This window comes from Mytilus californianus, unplaced genomic scaffold (genome assembly GCF_021869535.1).
Source record: "Mytilus californianus isolate M0D057914Y unplaced genomic scaffold, xbMytCali1.0.p SCAF_2, whole genome shotgun sequence".
Classification (NCBI taxonomy): Eukaryota; Metazoa; Mollusca; class Bivalvia; order Mytilida; family Mytilidae; genus Mytilus; species Mytilus californianus.
The window spans coordinates 84,582,508-84,609,899 of record NW_026262668.1 but is presented as its reverse complement, the minus strand read 5'-3'; the positions used below and the strand labels follow the sequence as shown (position 1 = coordinate 84,609,899).

The 27,392-nt window shown below is 32.9% G+C and overlaps 1 protein-coding gene across 1 annotated transcript in view; it reads left to right on the top strand.

Moving 5' to 3' along the window:
* Positions 1–7,899: 7,899 nt before the first annotated feature.
* LOC127730316 (uncharacterized) overlaps positions 7,900–27,392 on the top strand; it is a 55,091-nt gene continuing 35,598 nt past the window's right edge. Inside the window, exons 1-3 of the mRNA XM_052238648.1 lie at positions 7,900–7,968; positions 13,895–13,963; positions 19,580–19,668. Coding sequence (XP_052094608.1) covers positions 7,901–7,968; positions 13,895–13,963; positions 19,580–19,668 — 226 coding nt within the window. The 5' untranslated portion in view covers position 7,900. The remainder of the gene's footprint in view (positions 7,969–13,894; positions 13,964–19,579; positions 19,669–27,392) is intronic.

Genomic DNA, 27,392 nt, shown 5'->3' with positions numbered 1-27,392 from the left:
ACACAACGTGCCATTTTTCAAGAAACTAGTGTTTTTTTTTTTTTATTATTAAAATAAATATTGCTGTTTATAACTTTACTTATATAAGTGAGGCATGACTTCGATTTTTTTGTTTATTTCATGTTATGCAAGGAAATGAAATTTTGAAACGTCATTATCAAAAACATATACCCATTGAATGTTTCTCGTATTATCGAATTTACTGTTGTTTTTTTTTTTCATTTTACTGTAAAAACAACTGAGATTCATCCTAGTGTATTTAGTTGGACATGTGTAACTATCCCGTAGCTTTGTTTTGTTGTTGCTTTTATCTATAACAATAAAATAATTATGATATATTATAGATACTTTTTTTTCGTTACAACTAATTGACAGAGGTTCAGAGATGGAAATAAACAATGCTTAAGGTGATACATACACTGAGTATATTTCTACGGAATAAACCAAACAAGAAATAATGAAAATAATAATAAATGAACATATAAAAATATATTCATAATAGTTAGGCTTGTCCAGGCGTAGAGGGTGTACGCCCCTACTTTGACAGAAAAATACCATTTCTTGGCATGAAATAGCCTACAAAAAAATCGATCCGCTATGCTCGGCCTCACTTTTACCTTTACTGAAAATAACGTCTTCCCACTTCCCCGAACACTCAATTCCCCTTGTTGTGTACATATTATTTTATTGGATTAAAGAATGCAGTTAAAGTCACCATTACCAACACATACCGGCATGTCTGACGATAGTCCCATAACATTATATGACTTTGCATTATTACCCATTTTAATCGTTTTCATGGTGATATTTTCATTTTTGGAATGCGAAGCGACACACTGATAGTAAAACCAGCACATAGAAAATGAAAAATAACAAAAATCACAATAAATAAAAAAGGAAATAATAGAAATCACACATAAATAGAAAATATTACCCCGAGGTCATATGTTATTGGACTAGTCTGACCACAGCTTCATTCAAAGCAGTAATGTAAATCGCTATTTAAGAATTTATCATTAACAATGTCAGTGATATAATTCATAGCGGAAGATGACTTGAAAACTTCTCAACGTCGATTTAATCATTGTGACGTCGGTGATAATGTTGTGTCAATGTAAGAAGAAGGATGCAATTTTATAAAGAGCTGAGCAGGGTGATGCAGACAGAGGGCAGACCTATAGTAGATAAAAATGTACCAAACAATGCTCGTAATAACTGTGAGGAAGACATACAAGAGCTACATACCTTTTTGTTACACGATTCCAACAATTATGTTTTCTAAAGGAAGAGCTTACATGTAGATCCATTTCCTGACACCTGATATAAAACATTTCTTCAATCCATACATTTCTTTAAATATTACGTTAAAGTTGTTGAAAAATGAATACTGTGATATAAGGACACCGTAGAACATATACACAGAACTTTGGGATGTCACTTTTATGTCAAGCACATTTCGACATTGAAATAACATAGACATTTTATACACAGTTTTTGATTTAAGTTATAATTTACAAAAATTAAAGTCTTACCAAAAGATATAGTTTACAAATATTTACATCTTTGTAGATCTGAATATCAAGACATCTTGTATGAAAATATTTTTGGGCTTAAGTTGTTTGTAACTTCATAAAAGCAACTTATTTATCAAGTGTTATTTTTTTTTATTATACTAGGACTAGTTATGGGTCAGTAACTCAACTGGTGGACTGCTAGTCCCAAAGGATTGTCTTCATCTCAGTAGTCAGTGCATCTGTACTGACATGATTATAAATTACACCTTTTTTACATTCTCCGTTCATAAATTAAGGAATTATTAAGAAACTTATGTTCCAAATCTCTCAGACAAAGTTGATCCTTTTGGTCATATAGATCTTCATGTGTTTTGGTCTTATAGATCCTTGTCTTTCAAATGTTTAGTTTGAGCGCCTCTGATGAAGGTTAACCCAGAAAAAAACAATTAATACAGTGTTATTTTCATTCATTAAACGTTTGTTTCACATGGTAAAGCCAGTGAAAGTACGCAGGTCTCTTTTGCTTTACATGTTGGACATTTGTATCGCATGGATAAGACAGGTAAGTGACACATGTCTCCTTTGCTTTATATGTTTGATATTTGTATCGCATGGTTGAGCCAGGTAAGGGACACATATCTCCTTTGCATTACATGTTAATGTTATTATCGCATTGTTGAGACTGGTAAGTGACATATGTCTCCTTTGCTTTACATGTTAAATATTTGTATCGCATGGTTGATAAATGTAAGGGACACATGTCTCCTTTGTTTTACATGTTGGACATTTGTATCGTATGGTTGAGCCAGGAAAGGGACACATGTCCCATTTGCTTTACATGTTAGACATGTATTGCATGCTTGAGCCAGGTAAAGGACACATGTCTCCTTTGCTTTAAATGTTAGACATTTGTATCGCATGGTTGAGTCAGATAAGGGACACATGTCTCCTTTGCTTTACATGTTAGATATTTGCATCACATGGTTGAGCCAGGTAAAGGACACATGTCTCCTTTGCTTTACATATAAGACATTTTTATGGAATGTTTAAGGCGATTAAGTAATGACGGTCTCAATGGATATATTAGATCATTGTATGCTAATGAATAAACACATAATTTCACAGAAGTCTGATGCCAGAATTTAGGATAAATTCCTTCTATAGACAAAATAAAGATGGCCTAAAATTAAAAAAAAAGATTGCCTTTGAGATAGGTAATCGATGTCGAGTTGTGTTTAATACTATTTTAGAGTTATCATAACATATAGGATAGGACCCCAGTTACACGATACCGGTCATGACTCTTCAAGAATTCTCCAAGAAACCATGAAGAGGGCTAATAGTATGAGAAGGTAAATGAAATTTGGATGTCAAATATAGGGAATAAAACATCTGCCCTTCAAATAAAATTGCATTGAAATGATGGAGGAAATAATTGGCTCCCCGTTCCTGTCAAGGCTAAAGAAGATATTTTTTTATTATCATGTTGGATAAATATTACAGGCTATTATGTAATTTGATTAAATAAATACATGGTTTTCCAGTAGATATTTAGTTTTAACATTATAATATTGGTTTCAAAACTGTTTTATATGACAGACAGTGTTATATTGTGCTGCTTTATTCCCCTTTTTTCATTACAAGTACAGTTTAACCTTCATTTGTTATCATTTTCACTGTATAAAGTGTGCGTAATTTGATACCGACTAACAAAATGATGCAAAAAGGCATTTTTGGACTAAGAAATATAACCATCAATAAAACTGATCATTTCTGTAGTAAGCTTTGTATATGGTTAGCATCAAACAGTCCTAGTTTTGAACTTGGGAGTCATAGTCTGTCTGTATTGTGCAGTTTATAAGATAAGATAAGATTTTATTCCTATTAAAGGCCCCATGAAGAGCAAAGTAATTTATTACAATGATTTTAATAATTAGGGCCCCGCCGAATGGCAGACGCCCTAGAGTGATCAGTCTGTCCGTCCGTCTGTCCGTCCGTCCGTTCGTAACAAATTGTGTCCGCTCTATATCTAGAAAACCGTTATGATTTCAAAGTTTATACTTGACATGTATATCAACCAACACCAGAGGGTGTGTCATAATGTATGTAAATCTTTCTAGGTCAAAGGTCAAGGTCAAAAACTTTGGTTTGAGTTGACAACCCCATGTCCTATGGTAAAGATCGTGTCCGCTCTATATCTTGAGAACCGTTATGATTTCAAAATTTATACTTGACATGTATATCAACCAACACCAGAGGGTGTGTCATAACTTATGTACAACTTCCTAGGTCAAAGGTCAAGGTCAAAACCCTTGGTCTTAGTTGACAACCCCATGTCCAATGATAAAGATACAAATTTTTTACCACACATTATTCACAGCGGGGCCCACAGAGATGGCTCCCATCTCAATGATATCTAGTTGACACTATAATTTTGATAATCACATATCTATACTACTAAAGGAAGAGACCAATTTCATTAAGCCGCAACTCCTCTTAAATCATACAAAGTTGGAAATATTTGTGATATGACGTATAAATGTAGTGTTTTGTACTTCCTAAATTTGTCTTTGAAACAATCTTTTCTCCACAGAAAACGCAATTTTTTGAGAAAATATCAAAATTCGGAGACCGTTATCGATCCGTGTCTTATACGCTTTCGCGCATGCTCAGTCGACGTACTGTCCAACAACTCGGCCCACGGCCAACTCGCACCACTCAAACATCTCACTAATTATTTCAACTGGCATCACTCTATCAAACTCGCACCACTCAAAAAAAAAAGAAATATAACAAACTCGAAGAAATGTGTTTAATCATTAGATTGTTTTCTTCTTCTTCATATTTATGCCATACTTTGATCCAATTGTAACATGAACAAAACACTCTTTCATAAGGTTTTCATGTAGATATTGAATTCTGCCACTGAACAGATATGCATTTTACTTGTATTCTTTGCATATTTATGCCTGATTTTCTTTTTCCTTGGTTAAAATTTAAGAAAAATAGAGCTTTACGCCACTGTAAACATGCATCAAAGATATCTCATTTTATATATTTATGGTATATCTCAAACTAAAATTAAGTTTTTGGTGCTTATAATACAAAGGAAATGCTTTTATATAACATTCCCTTCCACCACCAAGTTCTTTTAGAGCTGACAAATTGTAAGGGTTGAAGAAAAATCATTTTTAAAACTTTATTTTGTCAAATATAGCTGAAAATATGCTCTTCTTGGTGGAAGGGGTGGCCTCTTGTTTCTGGCTATAAAATGCACAAATCAAAGACTTAGGCATAAATCCTTTTATTTTAAAGATGTCTTTCAGCAAAAAAAAACCAAAAAAAAACCACAGACATCATCTGGTCTGATAGGAATAGGATCCCAGTTACAGGATACCAGTCCGGTAAATGAAGTCCCTTAATACCAGTCCGGTAAATGAAGTCCCTTAATAAATCTACCATCTTTTAAATGGGATATTGTACCGAGATGAAAATTATATAAAAATGCTTAAATTTGTGATTTATTCAAAGGATATTCATTAAATTTTCAACTTCTGTTTAATTTTATGTGGTTCTGAAATGTATAGGGTGGATGGTTGTCTGAGTAAATGGTCCAAATTTTATTTTCCATTTTAACAAGGAAGAGAATAAAATGACCCTGTTAATACTCAAAACAGTATTTTTCTCTTAAATGCCGGTCATGACCCTTCAAGAATTTTCCATGAAACCACGAAGGGGGCTACTAGTAAGAGAAAGTAAATGAAATTTGGCAGTCAAATGAAGGAATTAAAAAATCTGTCCTCCAATTATGATAAAAATTACATTGAAGTCATGGAAGAAATAATTGAGTCCTCGTTCCATATACGAGCCGGAATATGGCTTTGCCTGAAAACGATAATAAAAGTTGAACTACCAAGTGTGCACTAAATAGATAAATAGACGTATGTACTCATATGATAGTACTTGTATAACACTTCCGATAAATTTTTATTTGGTTGCATAATTTTAAAAGCAACTGTAAACAATTATAGTTCGTTTCTGTGTGTGTTACATTTTAATGTTGTGTTTTTGTTGTGTCGTTGTTCTCCTCTTATATTTGATGCGTTTCCCTCAGTTTTAGTTTGTAACCCGGATTTGTTTTTATCTCTATCGATTTATGAGTTTCGAACAGCGGTATACTACTTTTGCCTTTATTAAATCCATAAAACTGCGCAAAAACTATATTTTGACCGAAAAATAGGACATTATTAATTAATATGATAGTTAATCAACAAAACTTATAAACTACTTATCTCAAAATAGATTTAAAATTTATTTATTTTTGTTGGCAATTTGCAAAGTGGAAATAAAATTGCTGGAAAAAAGCTTCCCTTGACAGGTTTTTTTCTTTCAATAAATGAAATGTCTTCGGTTATTTCTTATTTCTTTAAATAAATATAATCAACTATTTTCTTGGAAAATTTCTAAAAAATTATAAAGCTCTAACCATTTCGTAGATTTTTAATAGAGAAAGGACTTTAAACTGGGCGTTATCAGTTATGAAGATGAATTTTTGGCATATTAAGGAGCTAAAGCGTGGTTTTTTTATAGGAAGTTTTGCTAGAAATTAAACTATAATATTGATAAATAAAACTTATTTTCTTTTAGAAAATTCATTTCATTACGTGTTTATTTGATAACTTGTAAAATTTTCTGTCACCGTATAGAATGGTTTGGAGGATTTCTACCGATTTTTTTTATTTGATTATCTGCAACCAATGAAATTATGAATATGGACGATTTCGAAGACAGCAGCTCGCTTAACAATTAAGACAAATATTACAATGGGAGAATGTTTTGAAAAGCATAAAATAGACTGGGAAAAGGGTCAAGTAAATTTTACAACTGTTTAGCTGCATAGATCATAAATGAATACATGAACCACATAAATACAAGATCAGTGTGTCCTATCCCAAGGATCATAAATGAATAGATGAACCACCTTAATACAAGATCAAAGTGTATTATTCAAAGGACCATTAATACAAAAAATTAACCACCTAAATACAAGATCAATGTGTATTATTCAAAGGACCATTAATAAAAAATGAACCACCAAAATACAAGATAAATGTGCACTATTTAACGGATCATAAATTAATACATGAACCACCTAAATACAAAAGATCAATGTGTACTTTTCAAAGGACCATTAGTAAATACACGAAACACGCAAATACAAGATCAATGTGTTTTATTCAAAGAACCATTAATAAAAAAATGAACCACCTAAATACAAGATCAATGTGTATTTTTCAACGGATCATAAATGAATAAATGAACCACCTAAATACAAGATCAGTGTGTATTATTCAAAGGACCATTAATTTGAAAAAAATAAACCACCTATAAAAACAAGATCAATGTGTACTTTTCAAAGGATCATAAATGAATACATGAAACACGCAAAAACAAGATCAATTTGTACTATTCAACGGATCATAAACGAATACACGAACCACCTAACTACAAGATCAATGATTGTTATTTAAGAGATCATAAATGAATACATGGACCACCCAAATACACGATCAATGTGTATTATTTAAATAATGAATGGGGCCGTTCCTTTGCTTTTCTGTTGGTCTTGTGCATCATAAATTACACAATGATAAAGACCCTTAAAACATTCTATTATTTCTATGCAAGCGAACTTAGTCCACTATTAAATAACAAAGACTGTAGTTTCATTAATTCAGACAGGAGTATATCGGTAATAGGGATCCATAACGGTATTAGGATAAACACCGGGGCGGGATTTTCTCGCTGTGTTGAAGACCCATTGATGGCCTTGTGCTGTTTTCTGCTCTTGGTCGGGTTGTTGTCTCTTTGACACATTCCCCGTTTCCATTCTCAATGTTATATATACTTTATTTCTGTATTGGCAAAACTTGGGGTTTTTTTTGCTTGTTAATGTGTACGGAAGTTTATAAAACTAAAGCAGCTTCCCGGTTGCTTGATCTTTGGGGTGTTTTTGCTTGATAATGTGTACTGAATCTTATAAAACTAAAGCAGCTTCCCGGCTACTTGAACTTTGTATCTTCCTCCATCTTACTCTGAAACTTAGCATTTTGTAACTTCACTGTATGTCTATCATATGATATTTTAAAGAGCAGCAGTGCTGTGTGATAGATGTTGTTATTCCTGAGGTATAAAGAGTAGCTTTCCTTTGTCTTGTAGAATATATGTGCAGCAATATATTTTCAGTTTTTACAGTAAATAGTTTTTACTGTAACTTTAGGTACATTTGAATGACCATCTTAGGAACTTCCCTCTTTTAAGTGTTTTAATTGGCAATAAGTATAAACTTGACGACTGTCTTCCCTGTCTTCATTCAGTAATTTGATATGGCACAGATAAGCAGCTGGTTTATAGGAATTTTATTCTTTTCATCTTTATGTTACGTTTCTTATGGGTAAGCCAATTTGAAACATAACTTTCATTACTTTAATTTTAACATTTTTGAACTTGTAGTCGATGACTTTGTCCCAAATATTCACAAAAGTCACATATTCTCCAAAAAAGATACCAAAATTAAATGTTTTGTACGATGTATACGCTGTTGAAAGAGAGGCGAAACATACCAAAGGGACATTCAAACTCAGAAGTAAATATTTCTATATAATACTACATTAGAAATACCCAAGAAATACAAATCCACGTTCATTTTCTATATAGAGATGACTCTATCTATATATTTCATTATACATATTTATTAGCAGGTTAACTCCTAACTATCCTACTGCCTGTCGATACTTTTATTTTGGCATTGCACAAGTCATGTCTTCTTTGACTGTCCATGACGTTAATACACTAAATCCCTGGGATGTGTTTTAGTTGATTTTAGTCTCTGATGCATGATTTTTTTTATTATCAATTGTTTTTGACTTTTAACTAGCTCTCAGTAACTGCGAGTACTCTCAAATCGTACTTTTGTGTTGATTTGACTTGTTGATACAATTTGTAATGTATTTTTGTTATTTAATGTTTACTTATTTAGTGTTATATCTCGTCTCACTATTTTTAATATATACCACCTTTGATAAGTGTTTAGTATGACGATAAATTTTCACTTTTGTTCTCGTACTAGGAACAAAAAATATTTCTTTTGTAAAAATTATTTCCGTACTTCATGCTCACATTAACCTGTACGATACAGACTCCAAATGTCCTCCTTTATACGCCATAACTCATGGTGGTGCTCCTAATTAAAGGAGGCATATACGGAGACAAGAAGTATACCTTACAACAAAATTAATTTTATTTACTTGTGTACGTTATTTTATTTGGCGGCATTTTGTCCAAGGTTATGGTCGTCTTTCTGATATTGTTTTACATCTAACCCCCTTGTTTTATTAATTTTGTATTTACATTGTGTCATAGATCAAATTTATTCTTTCAGTGTATGTTCACTTATTTTTGTTAATATGTCTTTTGATTGAGTTAAGCCATTTCAATTGGTATTTTATAATGTGTCTCTCTATGTTGTGATGTTACACTATTGTTTCAGGTAGGGTAAAGGTTGGCGCCTATTAAAACGTTTAAACCCGCTGCATTTGTTTGCACCTGTCCTAAGTCAGGAACCTGATGTTCAGTGGTTGTCGTTTGTTGATGTGGTTCATAAGTGTTTCTCGTTTCTCCTTTTTTTTTATATAGATTAGACCGCTGGTTTTCCTGTTTGAATGGTTTTACACTAATCATTTTTGGGGCCCTTTATAGCTTGCTGTTCGGTGTGAGCCAAGTTTCCGTATTGAAGGCCGTACTTTGACCTATAATGGTTTACTTTTACAAATTGTGACTTGGATGGAGAGTTGACTCATTGGCACTCATACCACATCTTCTTATATCTATAGAGCTCAGTATTTGTTATTTGCACCTAGTGACTTATCGTAGGACAATAAACTCATAGCGAAACGCATGTAATAAATGAGCTGACACGACAGGATAAAATGAGAAAACCCAAAGGCCTGAAGTTTATGTTAAAACAATAAACGAAAAACAATTAATATGACAAAAAACAACCCAAGTAGTTTACCATTACGTTTTGTCATATCGACTCAGTACATTGTACATATACTAAGTATTCAACGATGATATCAGATTAAAAAAGGATGAAATTTCGGGTTTTATCAAGATTTAGTGTAAACATTGTTTATTTTTCTTCAAAATACATTAAATTGGATTTGGCATCAGGCTAAGAATATATAAGCCCTATTCAAGAGGAGTGATAAGACAACGCACACACAAACATACTGACAACACAAAACACATTTCATTATCGAAACTATATCATCACTTGACATCTTTGGTCTTACCCTTAAATGCTGCATGTATATCGGAAAAGTAGTCAAAAGCAGATACCAATATCAAAAAGTTTGATTTGATCCGACTGGAATCGAATCCATAACCTTCCATATTGATTCAGTATTTCACCGCCCGTACTAATACTTAAAACTTTAAATCAATCAATAATAAAAGGCAATACATGATCGTCGTGCAATCTATAAAAGAAAATATATGATCGTCATGGGAATACCACTTGGTTGATTATTGTTTAACGTCCAGTAGCAAATATTTCCATACTTATAAAGGAAACCAAGTAAAGTGATATGAATATGCACTTGATTTGTATTAGAACGACACATTGTGTCATTTTTTTCCACATAGAAGTTCACAATTTTGTAGTGTTCGAAAGACATGTCACTCCATCCTACCAAATTTTTCGGCTTACTGCAAGTCGGTCAGTTTTCACTGGTACTCCTATATGCCGGGCGCTGCTATATTAGCAAAATGTGGGGGCGAAAGTGTTGTAGAAAATCAATAATGAAACGGGAGGACACCATACAGTCTAGAATTTTCTTTGGTCAATAACAACCAATAAATTTCGAAAATCGCTGTTTAATTATGAAAAAATCCACAAAGTTGAATCGCTTAGCTTCTGTAAGAGATATTTAATTTTGTTTTATCAAATGTTATAAATATATATAAGTACGTCTAAACAAGTGACAACTCAACGATGTATCCATCCATTGGATCACAAGTGAAGGTGATACACGGCTGAAACATATATTATATTCACAATTACTCTAAATATCAGCACAACAATGTTAAATCTTCAAATTTTTGTTCTTCCCTCGCCGGGATTCGAACTCATGCTATAGGGATATTGAGACAACACCGCCGGCACTGTGTCCAGCGCTCTAGACCACACAACCACCTAGACTGAACTAATAATTCAGCTTTCGGTGGCCTAGTATTACCTTTCCTCGTCAGTAGAATCTAGAGTTGTAACACAGAACATGATATATTAGGCATGAAGATGGAATTGATTGCAGATTAGCTAATATCTATCATAAAGGATGGTACGATACAGTCACAGAAATAATTATTTTGATAAGTACGTCTAAACAAGTGACAATTCTACGACGGATCCATCCATTGGATCACCAGTGAAGGTGATACACGGCTGAAAACACATATTATATCCATAATTACTCTAAATATCAGCACAACAATGTTAAATCTGCAAATTTGCAGCAGCAAATTTTTGTTCTTCCCTCTGCAGGATTCGAACTCATGCTATTGGGATATCGAGACAACACCGCCTGCACTGTCTCCAGTTTTATTTATGCAATTTTGATTAAGTTCAGACATTGTGTCTATTTCTATATAAATGCAAAACCGACATTTTGTATTGGTGTGATGTCCAAAAAATCTACAAATTCTGAATACAAATAATAAAAATAGAATTCCAGAAATAAATATACAGTTAAAGGGAAGAAATTTGAACAACTTGGCAGAAATTAAAGCACAGTAAAATGTTGGGACATATTTGTTGTTAAAAACAAATTTTCACGAAAGACAACGAAGAAGGATCGTGGGACAGAGTTTATATTTAAAATTATATATAAGACTCTTCTTTAAAATAATTTTTTTTGGATTAAAATGAAAAAAAAAATCGTTTCGTTCTTTTTATTACTACTAATGTATGTAAATAATAATTATACGCTTTTGAGAAACATATATATTTGTTTCTCCGCATAGATCCGTCTGCCTCTTGTTTTATTTTAAAATAACTTTTTAAAATGTTCTTTTCGTCTCGTTTCATCATATGTTGTTTTGTTAACTTTGGCAAATTTCGTTTTGTTTCGTGTTATTTCGTTCCGTTTTGCACTTGACAGATACCCAAGGAGATTAAGCAACCGCTATAAAAATATAGAATGAACTCAGTGTTTTCCTTCTAAATTTTTACATTCATCCATCACAGTTATAAATCATTAAATCTTAAAATTTCTGAAGTTGAAAGCATATTTCAAATTTTATTTACTACCCTTTAATGTTGATTAAATAGAATTTGATTGCGAGTAGTCGCCGGAGGTCATCAGCATCCCTGCAATTTGAAAATTTGAAAATGTTCAAACATCTTCAAAATTCATGAGATCTGAACCCCATAACACGATCCCCACCCCTCAACCATATAATATTGTTTGCCACGTACAGAAGAATACAGTGAAATAAAGGGCAAGTCCCAAGTTGTCATCACCCCCCAGCTTCCATTTAAAAATGTTTGAATATCTTATAAATGGTTGAGAGCATACCCTTTCTTGCTTGTCATATCAAGATGATTTGAGTAATAAATAGAGGTTTTAGATTGGGATACTTTATAATAGCATTATGTTACGGTCATTTCTTTTTACAGCGGATGACCCTTGCGTTTTTAAGCACCCATCAATTCGTTAAAATCGTATAAAAACGCGGACATTATCGAGTGCAAAATAACATTCCTTATCGCTTGTTATATATTAATTTCATCAATAAATATTCATGAAAATATTCATTAAGAACATAGATAAATGATATGAAAATGTTTTGTCGTGAGAAATATATTTATCAGTAACAAATCATGAATACCGAAAATTTGTGTTAACGCATGCGGAAGAATATCTAGAGGACGTTTTGCAACAAGGATGAAAAGCCTGTAGAGTTGGAATAGGATCCCAGTTACGGCAACCAGTCCGGTACACACGAATGTAGTTCTTAAAAAAATATATATAACTTTTATTTAAAATTGTGTAGTTTTATTATTACACAAGTTCTGTAACTGAATGTAGATTTATTTGAATGGGTAGGCTTTCTAGCTTGAATTTCTGTAAAAATTTTGATTGATTTAAATGTAATCTGGCGTCGGTACATAGAGTAAATTGCCTAAATTCTAGCCTTTATTCTTCCCCGGAAGTAGACCGACCTACCCTGTTGTCAATCAAAACAAAATTGTGCAACGGAATGCCGGTCATGAGGCACTGAGATTGCACTCAGAAACTTCGAAACAAATGCCTAACGTGAAACAGAAGTCCCAAGGTGGCTATCAAAATTATTTATTGGACAGCACCCCATTTATTTACTATGATTTTCAATGCGTTTCAATGGGGGAAATAATTGGGTCCCCGTTCCAGTTATTAAGATGATCTGCTATATATATATAACTGTTATACAAATATTAATATAACATATAATAACAAACCAGATTATACTGATAACAAATGATTATATCACTACAATATAATAATTATTATTAAATTCCCTGTCATTTATTCATCATCCACACAGGAACTTGCATCGGAAAAAAATATATCTATGTACCTAAACCTAACTTTCAGGTATAGAGTTTGATTTTTTTCTGCGACAAGTGCATGTGACCATCTACAAGAACTTGCGGTCATCCGATGTTCAGTACTTTAGTACTTTGATTGATAATTGTTACGGTATTGATTTTTCTATTTCAATTAACACTGTATGGCATCGAACTTCCAAAATTGTTTGCTTAAACATTTTTGTTTAGGGGCCAGCTGAAGCACGCCTCCGGGTGTGGGATTTTCTCGCTGTGTTGAAGACCCATTGGTGGCCTTCGGATGTTTTCTGCTCTTTGGTAGGGTTGTTGTCTCTTTGACACATTTCCCATTTCCATTCTCAATTTTATTAGGAAAAGTTGTCCTAAGACGAATATGATTGTTTTGTTTTTGTTAGACAACTTAAGTCGCAACTCCTTTAGGGAAAATGACCGAAGACGATTATGATTGTTTTATTTAAAACAGAGTTATGAACGTTTGAGGAATTTTGGCACTCTTAAATATTCAAATGTGCTGTATCAAGTCAAAATATATTCCAAAAACACAACACGTCTTGTGCGCACGAAAAACATATCATACATTTGATTAAAATCATCAAATCGGACCAACATAAAAATCCTTGCTATTTTGCTTTTGAGTTAGAGAAAGCTGTCTAGTCAAAATGTCAAAATCATACTCATTCGTATATTAGATATTTCCTTACTTTGATTTCAGTGGTACCTGTTCAAGACGGAAAGCCGTATGGTATACAGTAAGCGTGTGCACTCATAGTTGTTGGTGGTGGTATGTACTATAAATTATTCTCAAAGACGAACGAGACCTACCATACTAATTTATGTCAGTCTTTAACACAGATTTTAATCATTCTTATTGACTTTACTCACAAATACAGTTTATTATCGGCAGTTTGTTTTAAGGATATAGACAAGGGTAAATATGAATATCGATTTCAAATTTTTTATTGTTTTCATTTGAAATAAATGCAAATCTATGTAATTTAAAAGTTTGACTCGTTTTGGAATGAAAATCTTGTACTGAGAAATTTATATTGAATATTGATTTCCTTAAAGCTGCAATATTCCAATATAGTGAAGAAGTTATAGACACATTTGATCCTTACACTACAATTGATTTTTTTTGTACTGAATTTTGGAACTGGATTTTTTCCCTATAAAAACATATACAGTATCATAACAAATCAAATGTTGTTTTAAAATAGTTTGAATTGTTTGAAATAATCAATTTTTTTCTGTATATTTTGTGAAAAAGTTTTTACTAAAAGATTTATCAATATAGATAAGAATTGCAAATAATTCAGCAGTCTTAAACTTGCAATAAGATGAGAGTTTGTTTGTCCTGTGATGAAGGCCTCACTGTGACTTTAAGATCTAAATGAAGAACTGTAATAAAAGCGCTGTTCCTTTGTTTTATCTGTTGATTTACTGTGCCATATACTGATTTGTTGTCATGGATGGATACCCATATCTTTTCTTTTCTATTACAATCATTAAAACGTAAAGTTAGCGAAATACAATTTCAAAGGAAAAGTTGACCTTAGATGGATCTGGCTAATATTTAAAGTCTCTCTTGAAAAGTCAGTTGTGTTGTATGTCTGTTATAAATATTATTTACACAGTTTTGGCAGCTGGATCCCAATTATTGTCCCATTAATCTTTCATGTCTATTTTGGTTGTTCACCCATATTTTTTAATATAATGGAACTATAAACAACTGTCATACGAGTGAGAGGTTTAGCTAGCTACAAAACCAGGTTTAGCCTATCATTTTCTTCGGAAAAAGCCTGTGCCAATATAAAATGAGGAGATGTGGTATGATTGTCAATGGAACAACTATCCACCAACATTCAAATGAAGTGGATGTAAGCAACTATAGGCAACCGTACGGCCATCAACAATGAGAAAAAAAATATCATACCGTGTAGTCGGCTATAAAATGCCCAGATACTAGTATGTGAAAACTAATGACTTCATTAAAAAAAAAACAATTAACAAAATACAAATATGACAGACATAAACCAACGATAACCACTGAACTACCGGCTCCTGATTTGAGAAAGACACATAAAGAATGTGGCGGGGTTAAACATGTTTGAAGACGCCAACTCTTACTCTAACCAATGACAGTGGTGGGACGGCACCACACAAGAACAAACTATGCAAAACAATAAAGAAAAAAAAAAAAAAAAAAAAAAAAAAAAATATGAGAAACAGCAGAAAACGACAACCACTCAATTACAGGCTCTTGACTTGGGACTGACGCATATATAATGTGGCGGGGTTACACATGTTTTAAGGCGTCAACTCTCCCCTAATATGGGACAATGGTGTAACAGTATAACATAAGAACAAACGATACAAATCACTTGAAAAGGGCTTAACTCATCAGATCGATACAAGCAGAAACACATCTAGCAAAGACACAGACTGGGCGTGATAGAGTATTTATGATCATTTATACATCCGTCAATACCAAAAAGACACAAAGTACAGATCTTAGAGTACTGGTTGCTACATCTAGTTCAAAGCCAATAACAACATACAAAAAAATCATGTAATAAGACTAAAATATCAATCAGTACGCATCCAACATCCCATGGATTTAGTGAAAAGACATCAGAGAAAAATATTACTTTGTGCAATGCCAAAATATAGGTATCGACATATTGTAGTACCGTGAATTGTGTATAACAATGGTATTTAGTATGGTTTTAATTTACTGATAACACAAAATCAATATTTATACCAATAAAAACCGGCAATATTCAAAGATCTAATTACAATTTTGAATTGGTAACTTCTTAGAATAAGTTTATTTTAAGGATTGATAAATAGCCAGATCGTATCTAAATTTCCGGGCTCGGTAAACAACATTACCGTAAAAATTAGGATGTGCTACTCCGTTTGAAAAATAATACAGGTTCAGCCAAATTTCCAAACCAAATACTAGTAGTTGTATCTTTGGAAGAATTAAGTAAAGGTTGTAAGTAATTTGTGGTACCGAAATTCCTGACTTTTACTAGTAATACATAGACGTCACTACAGACACGGGCATAGCGAACGAGTTGTGATATATAAATACCGTAAGACGGTGACAAAGGAACATCACTGTCCAAAAAAGGAAAATTGATAATAAGGAAAGAAAAACCGTCCCTTTTGTCGTAATTTTTTTCGTAGAGAGTCTCGTGTAAAACTGAAATATTTAAATCTTGGAAAGGATTGTTATTGCTGTAAACATTTGATGTATTAAAGGTAAGTTCCTTTGGGTAAACCTTTAGGTAAATTTGCGGCAGTATATTTAGGGAATTCATGATTATTTAACGAAAAAATATCATGAAGTTAACGATAAGTGTTGTTGAATGTATCAATTAAATGGAATTTAGACGGGAGTTTGGCCATAAACTGTGATTCATAACAGTACAGGAACAAGTCTGCTTTCAAAGGGGATGGCTGTTTCACTGGAAACCATTCCTCATCTCTTTATTTTTCTTCTCTGAAAATTAAATTGTGATATTTTATCTTTAAAAAAACAACGTATGTTTCATATTCACATTTGTTTATCTCGAATACATTTTGTTCGTTGAAATTCCTTTTAAATCGATTATAGTGCATTGTCTGACTTTCAAGTAGACAGATGAATCCAAATGATATTTAAAATGATGCAAATACGCTTAAGTTTGAGTTGATAAACTAGCTGTTAGCGGTTTTGTTGAAATGGAAAATAAAGTAATAAGATTGCCTACGAAAACATGTTTAATCCCGCCGCATTTTTGCGCCTGTCCCAAATTAGGAGCCTCTGGCCTTTGTTAGGTTTGTATGATTTTTAATTTTAGTTCATTTATATGTTTTGGAGTTTAGTATGACGTCCATTATCATTGAACTAGTATACATTTTAGTTAAGGGGCCAGCTGAAGCACGCCTCCGGGTGCGGGATTTTCTCGCTGTGTTGAAGACCCATTGGTGGCCTTCGGCTGTTTTCTGCTCTTTGGTCGAGTTGTTGTCTCTTTGACACATTCCCCATTCTCAATTTTATTACAATAAAATTTTTCTTTGAAGAAACACGCCTAAAGTACATTTCAGCTCTCTTCGAAAGCAAAAGTGTGCATACTTTTATTTGGTGTTTTTAGTTTATAATCTATGGCATCTATAGGCTAAGGGAAAGCTTGTATGATCACACAAGATTTTGTGTTGGTTCAGGCTTTCTGGTCCATGTTTTGTATGTCTTTTTTTGGTACGTCTATTGTCTGAGGTGTTCGGAGTTGTTGTGGTCTGTCCAATATTAATTGCAATGTCTATTGTTTTATTTTCATATATTACATTATCTTTAGCGTTTTTCAATCTGTAAGGTTGCAATATTATCTATTTAATCTGATTTTTGAGAAATACGGGGACAATAATCAGAACAGGCAACCCTTAATAATTGTTATTTATTTCTAAACATACATATCTTTCCAAGTTTAAGGATACAGCAGTAGTAGAATAATATATCACATTATTTCATTTAAGTGAAACTACACTTTTGAGATTTTAACTTTTTTATTCACTGCTTTAAAAAAAAATCCAAAGTTTTTGTAGCCATTATGATGACGGTCAGCATGCATATTTACGTCTTTTTCAAATATTAAAATGAAAGTACAGGTTGTTGTAGTAGTGCTGGGTTTATCTTATAAGCGCGTTTCGTCAACTTAGGGCTCATCAGCGGCAATCGATTCAAACAATTGGAAGGTCAAATCAAAATTGAAGAATAATGTAAACTGAAAATTAAAAACAATGTTGCTAGTTTTTATTAGTAAGTGGCGGAAAATATAAAAAGAAAAACAATTAGCCCTGTAGCTCAGAAAAATACTACCGTTAACTTTTAGAACTATACATATTGTTTACACAATTATAATTATATCATGTTTCATAAAAAAATGAAAGAAGATATACCAATGGCGAAGTCAAAAATATTAATAGAAAAGACAACACCATAAAGAAAACCACATATACAGTTAAGTCTGTATCATTTCCTGACTTACATCTAGAAATTGACAATGAGGGTCAGTTGAAAACAAAACTTTACGACAAAAGAGATGATTTCAGCTTCCCAATTGTGAACTTTCCATTTCTATGTAGCAACATTTCAGCAGCGCTGCATACAGAGTATACATCTCACAGTTGATACGATATTCCAGAGCTTGTATTTCCTATCATGATTTCCTTGATAAAGGGTTGCTGCTCACAATGTAGCTAGTAAACAAAGAGTTCCAAGTGGCGAAGTTGAAATCATCTCTTCGTAAATTTTACGGACGCCTTCACGAGTTGGTTGACCGTTATGAATATCTGTTTCAAAGATGACGACGAATATGTAACAATTGTCGTAAATACAATCCCATCCCCTTTTCCCCGAATGTTACCTCCCTAATTCGACTTAACACTTGGGTTGGACTTACATGATCAACACGACGGGTGCCACATGTGGAGCAGTATCTGCTTAACCTTCCCAAGTTTTTGTATGGTTCGTGTTGCTCAGTCTATAGCTTTCTATGCTATGTTTTGGGTACTGTTGCTTGTCTGTTAATCGTTTCCTTTTCTAGCCATGGCGTTGTCAATTTATTTTCGACTTATGAGTTTGAATGTCCCTTTGGTACCTTTCGCCTCTCGTTTACAATCCACTACACAGAAAACTAAAGATTGAACATCGAAAACCCTTGTGTTGAACTAAGGTGACAAAGTAAGGTTTAACTGTTCTATAAAATGTTATCAGCCAACTTATAAAAACAATTTGAATTTTGTTAACTTGAAATAGAGATTCACTTGAAAGTCTACCTCGAAGTTGAGCATGCTGATTCAACAAAGTTTGCTTGACTTATGGGTATCAATACAAAATTTTACCCTAAATAGCTATAGATCATTTAAGTTGAAATTGAAATTGTCGTATGTTTTTGGCTTTAAATGTTCAGTGTACCTTTCGCAGGGAGAGATCAATTTGTGAACACTGGAATTGTACAAGCAACATTTTTTGTGTTGTTTGTACAAATTATAGTTTTGAACTAAAGTTATCAAGTGTATAAGTTGATTTTTTCTCTTAAAAGGTAACAAAAAAACTATAATTACTACGATTTAAAGATTTTTAAAAGTGGTGTAGGGGTCCGATTCATACAATATCTTTATCATTCATCTTAAAATTCTTCTTTCATTAAAAAAACAATCTGTTCCAATCATATATTTTACCTTGTAATGTGTCAGAGCTGACGCCTAATTATAGTTCAAGTTCCAATAAATAGCACAGGAGCATTCCATCTTCCTTCCTTTCTAAAATATATAAACAAACAAAACAAAAAAAATATGCATTAGGATTTATACCATGTAATGAAATATTTTGTTTTTAAATTTATTAAAGGTGTTGCGGGCGTAGAAATGTTTGGAGAGTTTACTATACATATGAAAGTTACTGCTGTCCTGGATGGAAGGGATATTATTGTAACACACGTAAGTTAATTATGGACTCGTTTTACTTGTTTGTTCTAATTCTCCAAACAATTCACTCATGTAATTATTACAAGAGCATGTTGAATAATACTTATTTATAATAAACCAGTTAAACAACATTTTGATTAAATTTTTATCTCTAAAAATGGTCAACAAGTTATCTTTCAAGCCAATAGAAAAATAAAAAATTGTTAAAATTTAATGCTGTTGGAATATTTTTTCTGTCCGAGAAATTTATGGTGTTATGATAAATCAAAATGCAATATTTTGTTTGGTTTTTATCTGACGGACTAAAACTTGAATTATCTTTATATGATTTTCTTCACAGCTACGCAGAATATATGTCTCTGATATACAGAACTGGAAACCTGGAGCTCCTATTAAATTGAAATATATTGCAAAACATTTTCATTTTTGTTACATATTAATTTTTAACATATACAATTTGAACTAGGTCATTACATATTGTTTGCAAGGAATTTTTCTGACTATACTTAGAAACTAAATTGGTTCTTTGTATACATCGTCTTCTTAATCCTTTGTTGGGAATCAGTCAAAAATGTATTTCTGTTCTTTCACAAGAAGCATAAAAGGGATTCTTAAAAGTTTCCAAATAGCGAATGGAAACAGTACTGATTTCTTTTAAAAATTATCACAGATGAGCGGGGTGAGAACCTATTCAGCAAGTTAACTTGATGACTACACATTTTGAGCGATCAAAATTATATTTGCAACAGTTTTTTGCCTACTCCGAACGGACCTATAAACCATTGTCAAGTTAATCTAATAAAAGAACAGAGATCCAATGATCCCAACGTTGCACATATTTTATCTATCCAAGGGCAATAACTCAAAAACCTTTTTAAAAATATCTTATAAAAATGGTGGCTTGATATCAAATAGAACTCAATTCCCAACATAATCAATATTTCTAATAGGCATAACTCTTTTAAAATTATTTGATCGGCACAGATTTTGTAACTTGTCCGAGACATTGCTCATATAAAACTTTGATATGAATTTGATAAAAATCAGGCAAAAATGGTACACATGAGAGCGCTTACAATGCAATTTTCATATAATCAATATTTCCAAGGGGCACTCTTTTAAAAATAATTAATAAGCACTGATTTTCGAACTTGTACGAGGCATTGCCGAGATAAAACTATAATACAAGTTTTCTAAAAATCAGGCAGGAATTGTACACGTGATAGCGCCAACAAGACCGGACGGAAGGACCCAGGGACACACGGACGGATGGACGGACGCCTGGTATTTCTATGTGCCCTGCAACGCATCGCGCGGGAGACAAAAAGCGTTAAGGTCTGGTTTAGACTTGTCATCAGGACCAGTCAAAGGTAGACCTATCCTGAGGTCAAGTCTATAGCAGACCTGTCCATAGGTCTTGTCTATAGCAGACCTGTCTATAGGTCTTCTCTATAGCAGAATTGTCCGTAGGTCTTGTCTATAGCAGACATGTCCATAGGTCATGTCAATAGCAGACCTGTCCATAGGTCTTGTCTATAGCAGACCTGTCCATAGGTCTTGTCTATAGCAGAATTGTCCATAGGTCTTGTCTATAGCAGACATGTCCATAGGTCTTGTCTATAGCAGACCTGTTCATAGGTCTTGTCTATAGCAGACCTGTCCATATGTCTTATCTATAGCAGACCTGTCCATTGGTCTTGTCTATAGTAGACCTGTCCATAGGTCATGTCTATAGCAGACCTGTCCATAGGTCTTGTCTATAGCAGACCATTCCATAGGTCTTGTCGATAGCAGACCTGTCCATAGGTCTGTTCGATAGCAGACCTGTCCATATGTCATGTCTATAGCATACCTGTCTATTGGTCTGATCTATAGCAGACCTGTCCATGGGACTTGTCGTTAACCGACCTGTCCAATAATACTTTATAATACTTGTCCTTAGGACTGGTCAACATCAGACATATGCATACGTCTGCTCAAATAAAGGCAACAGTAGTATACCGCTGTCCGAAACTCATAAATCGATAGAGATAAAAACAAATCCGGGTTACAAATTAAAATTGAGGAAAATGCATCAAATATAAGAGGAGAACAACGACACAACAAAAACACAACATTAAAAATGTAACACACACAGAAACGAACTATAATATAACAATGGCCATTTTCCTGACTTGGTACAAGTCATTTTAAGAAAAAAAATGGTGGGTTGAACCTGGTTTTGCGGCTTGTCAAACCTCCCGCTTTAATGGCAACGTCAAACACAACACCAAAACGACAACAAAAGCGGACTTGTCAAAAGAGCCGGAGCAGACCTAAAAACCAGACTTTACCACAGATTAAATTAATTTGTTTGTCTGGATCTGCATCAAATATATTAAGTTATCTTTGAAAGCAGTCAAAATTTGTGTTCAGAGCGAACCTTTGTATAGGTGCAAAAAGCAAATGCCAAAAAAAAAAAAAAAAAATACCCGATGCATAGTTTATTCCAAAGTCCGAAACATTACTTCCCGTTTGGATATAGTCAGTGTTGTATTTGAACAACAACAGTCATCCCTAAAACGGAAAGTAAGGACAAATATATTACAATGTAGTGTCATCTATGAAGATATTAATGGAGATAATTAGAAAATCTAACAATGAAAAATGCCTGATAGCCATTTTAGAACAATATATGTAAATTCACTTTTATATTTGTACTTTTTGTTTTATAAAAAAGTTACTTTTTAACTGTTTATTAGACACATATACCACTTCTCATTTTATTTTATCCATATTTGAATTCCTGCTGAATATCAAAAGAATAGCGTTATGACAGGTTTAGTAATTTACTTGCACTTACCAATAGATAATTTTCATTTATCATTACAGAATTAATAATGGAAATAGCGTTTTGATTGCAGGCATAGCGCTAGGTAATATAAAAGCTATTTTACGTTTATTTGGAGGCTACATGCAGCAATTTTTGCATTAATATCCCCTTACAATGGTAAACGATTAAAGGTAAAATTTTGGTAAGGAATAATATCAAATATTTACAAGTGTTGTTAAAAATATGAAACACAAAAAAAAAATAGCTAAAATTAAGCGAACAAACCTCTAAAGTAGGAACATGGAATACATAATCATTCCTTTTTCATTTTAGCTCAATTTATATAGAATAGGGCATTTGCGTTTTCGTAATGAGTTCATCATAAAGAATATAAAGCAATTTATTTGAACGAGTAAAGTCAGTAACACAAATGATATGCCATTATTCTTTTTCGGCAATTTGATTTAACTATATGCTTCTTGCGGAAGAATTTGAAATTACACGAAATATTGAAAAAAAAATCTTTCATGCGTACAAAACTTTGCAAAAGTTGTTCTGTTGTATGAATGAGGTTGCGCGCTTTTAATTGATCTGATTGACTTACAAAAACTGACTTTTCTGCAATTATCGTATCGTCATTGCCGAGTAATTTCTAGTATCACGTCCTGTCTGTGATCGCTAGAAATATAAGGCAGTAGTACCAAAATCATGCAACTAATTACTTTGTCAGGAGGTATTTAAAGTACAGAATGAAAATGGCTAGATCATATAAAGACAGTAATGGGCATTTTTCTTCTCTGTTCAACAACTCTTGATGAAGTTCTATAAGGTATATACATTTATGCCACCATCTTGGATTTTAAAGTAGCAGTACGCAATCGGTCTAGTTCTTTGCCCAAATCTGTAAATGTTTAGACAGATTGGCAATTAATGTGTAAGAATGTTCGTTAAATAAGGAAAATGAGTGATTTATTGCATTATTTTGTTTTAAAAAATACTAAATATTTGGTTTTGTTCGATTCAAATTTTCAACTTAGTCATGTAAGGGGATATAACTCTTATGCGATTTTTTTATGCTTGAAAGATAGTGAAATTTTCAGATTTTACTTGTATCAAGAAAACAAATTCGGTGACACCATTTTTTTTTATTTTCTTAAAGCACATTATAAAATCTATCTTCTCATATATTATTGTAAAATTCTTTTTCATAGATTTCTTTTTATTCAGAAATAATTTTTTTCTTGAATAATCTTTGCAAAATTTCCATGGCAAAGAAAACTAATTTGAGGAAAATTATAGTGATGATCCACCTTTAATTAAGTATATTTGAAAACCATCTTGGACTAACATCAAAGAGAAGAAAAAGGAAGAAAAAAGAAATCTTTAAAAAGGGGTAACATATAAAAAGCATATAAATAAAAATAAGGCACGAATAAGAAGCGAATACGTAACAGGTATCGGTCCAGCGCAGATACGGTTACATACGCGCTAACACAATAGATTTGCATCGAAGAACTTAGAACTTACTGAAAAAAGGAAAAGAATGACTAGTTGTGAAAACCCGATATTCTATCGTTAAAATGGTAAACTTGTTTCACAGATTGATTTCGCATAGAAACAGGTTAATTTGTGATTTGCACACTTGCATCATTTCAAGGTACCTCAAAAAGTCGTTAAAGTTAAGAAAAGAATGATCGAAGTGAAGAATGTCATAAAAGTAAAACAATTATGAAATAAGGAATAAGGAATAAGGAATAAGTGACGGATAAGGAATAAGGGATAAGTAACGAATAAAGAGTAGGTATGACTGTGATATTTTTTCTGTCTATGGAGAAATGCTATAGAGTTATAGACAAGACCTATGGACAGGTCTCCTATAGACAAGACATATGAACAGGTCTCCTATAGATATGACCTATGGACAGGTCTGCAATAGACAAGACCTACGGACAATTCTGCTATAGACATGACCTATAGACAGGTCTGCTATTGACAAGACCTATGGACAGGTCTGCTATAGACTTGACCTCAGGATAGGTCTACCTTTGACTGGTTCTGATGACAAGTCTAAACCAGACCTGTACGCTTTTTGTCCTCCGCGCGATGCGTTGCAGGGCACATAGAAATACTAGGCGTCCGTCCATCCGTCCGTGGGTCCGTGGGTCCTTCCGTCCGGTCTTGTTGGCGATTTCACGTGTACAATTCCTGCCTGATTTTTAATGTTATTTCGAATAAACAGAAAAAAAATATTACAATCATTCCTTATAATTTAGTTATAAATTCCATTTTTTTGAGTAAATCATGAGCAAAACGTTGCTGACGTCACGGTCACATGATAAAATTATGTCTATGAGCTGATAAACAAAATTCTCTCTTGGGTCCTCAATACTCTCTTACATCGTACATGTACTTTATTTAGCCGTTTTAACTTTATTAATTCGATTGTCACTGATTATTCTTTCCTTGACTAAAAACGCGTCAGGTGTCCAAAATTTAAATCCTGGTACTTATGATGAGTGTACTTATATCAGAACAAATATTTCATATAGGCTTAAGAGTTGTATGTTGTTTACATCGATGTCTTATCGTATTACATAAACAAATGAATGAATGATTGAATAGATAAAAAATCAATACATAAATAAATAATCAAATAAATACATTAACTGATTTAATTGATGAACAAAATATTTGTTTGTCCCCAGTAGACAGTATTCCGGTATTGGCATGAAAATACAGATTTTTTGTTATTGAAGTTTGCTGTTACAAAATTTTAGAAACTATTTTATATTAAGGAATATATCTCCCTCATGCAAAGCTCTGATTCCTTGCCCGGCTGCGGCTATACTTTTTTTTTACCTTTTTGGATTACAGCTCTTCATCTTTTGAATAATCGTTGGATTTTCTAATATTTTGGCCTTGAGCATTACTGAGGAGAGATTGATTATCGAAATTCGCATCTGGTGTCGAAAATTGGTACCGTAATGTTATTTTAACAAGAATAACATTAATAAATAGAAAACAATTTTAAATTTTTTCCGACATCAGTTGATATGTATTTTCCATGTATAACTCGAGATGATTTTTGTTTGTTTTTTTCATAACAAAGAAGATTGTAAGATCATTTTACCCCACCCCAATTCGAGAATTAAGTATGTTTTCAAAAGTAAACAGTCTCGGTATTACTTTTTGCACGATATTTGTAAGTTAGATAGCAATAATAATATACATCGATACTAATATCAATTATATGGTCATTTTAGTAAATTTCGTAAAACTAAGGATTTTCTTATCCCAGGAATAGATTACCTTAGCCGTATTTGGCACAACTTTTTGGAATTTTGGGTCCCCAACTTTGTACTTGTTTGGCTTTATTTAGATCTGAGCGTCACTGATGAGTCTTATGAAGATGAAACGCGCGTCTGGCGTATTAAATTATAATCCTGGTACCTTTGATAACTAATTTCATATTTTGTCAAGTCATTAAATTTCTAGGATTTAAGAAGAGATGTTACAGTTCCTCAAATAAAATTGAGAATGGAAATGGGGAATATTTCAAAGAGACAACAACCCGACCAAAGAGCAGACAACAACCGAAGTCCACCAATGGGTCTTCAACGCAGCGAGAAAATCCCGCATCCGGAGGTGGTCCTCAGCTGGCCCCTAAATAAAATTGTGTACTAGTGCAGTGAAAATGGACGTCACACTAAACTCCAAAACATATAAATGAACTTAAATTAAAAAACATACAAGACTAACAAAGGCCAGAGGCTCCTGACTTGGGACAGGCGCAAAAATGCGGCGGGGTTAAACATGTTTTGTGAGATCTCAACCCTCCCCCTATACCTCTAGCCAATGTAGATTTGAGAGATCTAAATAATACTTTTTATAAGCAAAAACCTTACCCGAAAAAATAGTTTGCCACAACGTGGCTTATAGAAAACCTTAATTGTTTGAAGGTATTCAAACGCTTGAGTACACACCCGTGGTAAAATTCGAATATATTTATGCTAGCTGATAGGCAACGTCATGATTTATTTGGGCTGTTCCAATCCAACTTCCACGTTGTATGCCGTTAATGAATGATTTACCTCACGTCAGATGGTGTAAATAACGTCATTAAACGATGACGTAAGAATGTAAGGATTTTACGGGAAAATGCACGAATGGTAAACTGAAAGTCGTCAAAACATGAAAACACAAACAAACGATGGTAATAATTTGTATAATGTCCATATCTTCTTAAATGAAAGTAAGATAGTCATAAACCCCCCTTTTTAAAATGATATTTGGTTTCATAATATATAAAGATTATTTGTACCATTTTTTCCGAACAAATTACTGATTAATTATATTTTAAATACATTAATATACATAAACAAATGACGTTTTATTTCCAAAATCATGAAAAAATTTTCAATTATTTCCGAAGAAATGTTACAAAATTATGTAAGAAAGATATTCCAAATGTTTTTACAAAAATACGCGTGTGTTTATCTTTTGAAACAAAAAAAAAGGTATGTCAGTCCAAGGATAAAAATGTCGAGGAAACCGAAATTTTGAGTAAATGTGTAAAAATTTCTGCGCCGTTTATCTCTGTCACCTGACGGTACATTTTATAACTCATTTAAATTAACAAGGTGAATATAATCATTTCATATAGTTTGTATGCACATTTTCATAAAATAATCACCGTAGGATCAGAACTGTAGCATATGCCCTTGCAAGATGAGAGAGTCTTAGATTGTATGTACTCTAAAAGATCTTTGGAATTTTTTAGTATCCACATCTGATTCACGCCACGTCTAGAATAGGCAGTTTCACAATAACTTTGGAGACCGGCTTTGATTGCTGATAAAATAGATGTTAATAATTTAATGTAAGATGTAACACCACCAACTTGGACCCGGTCAAAAAAGTACGC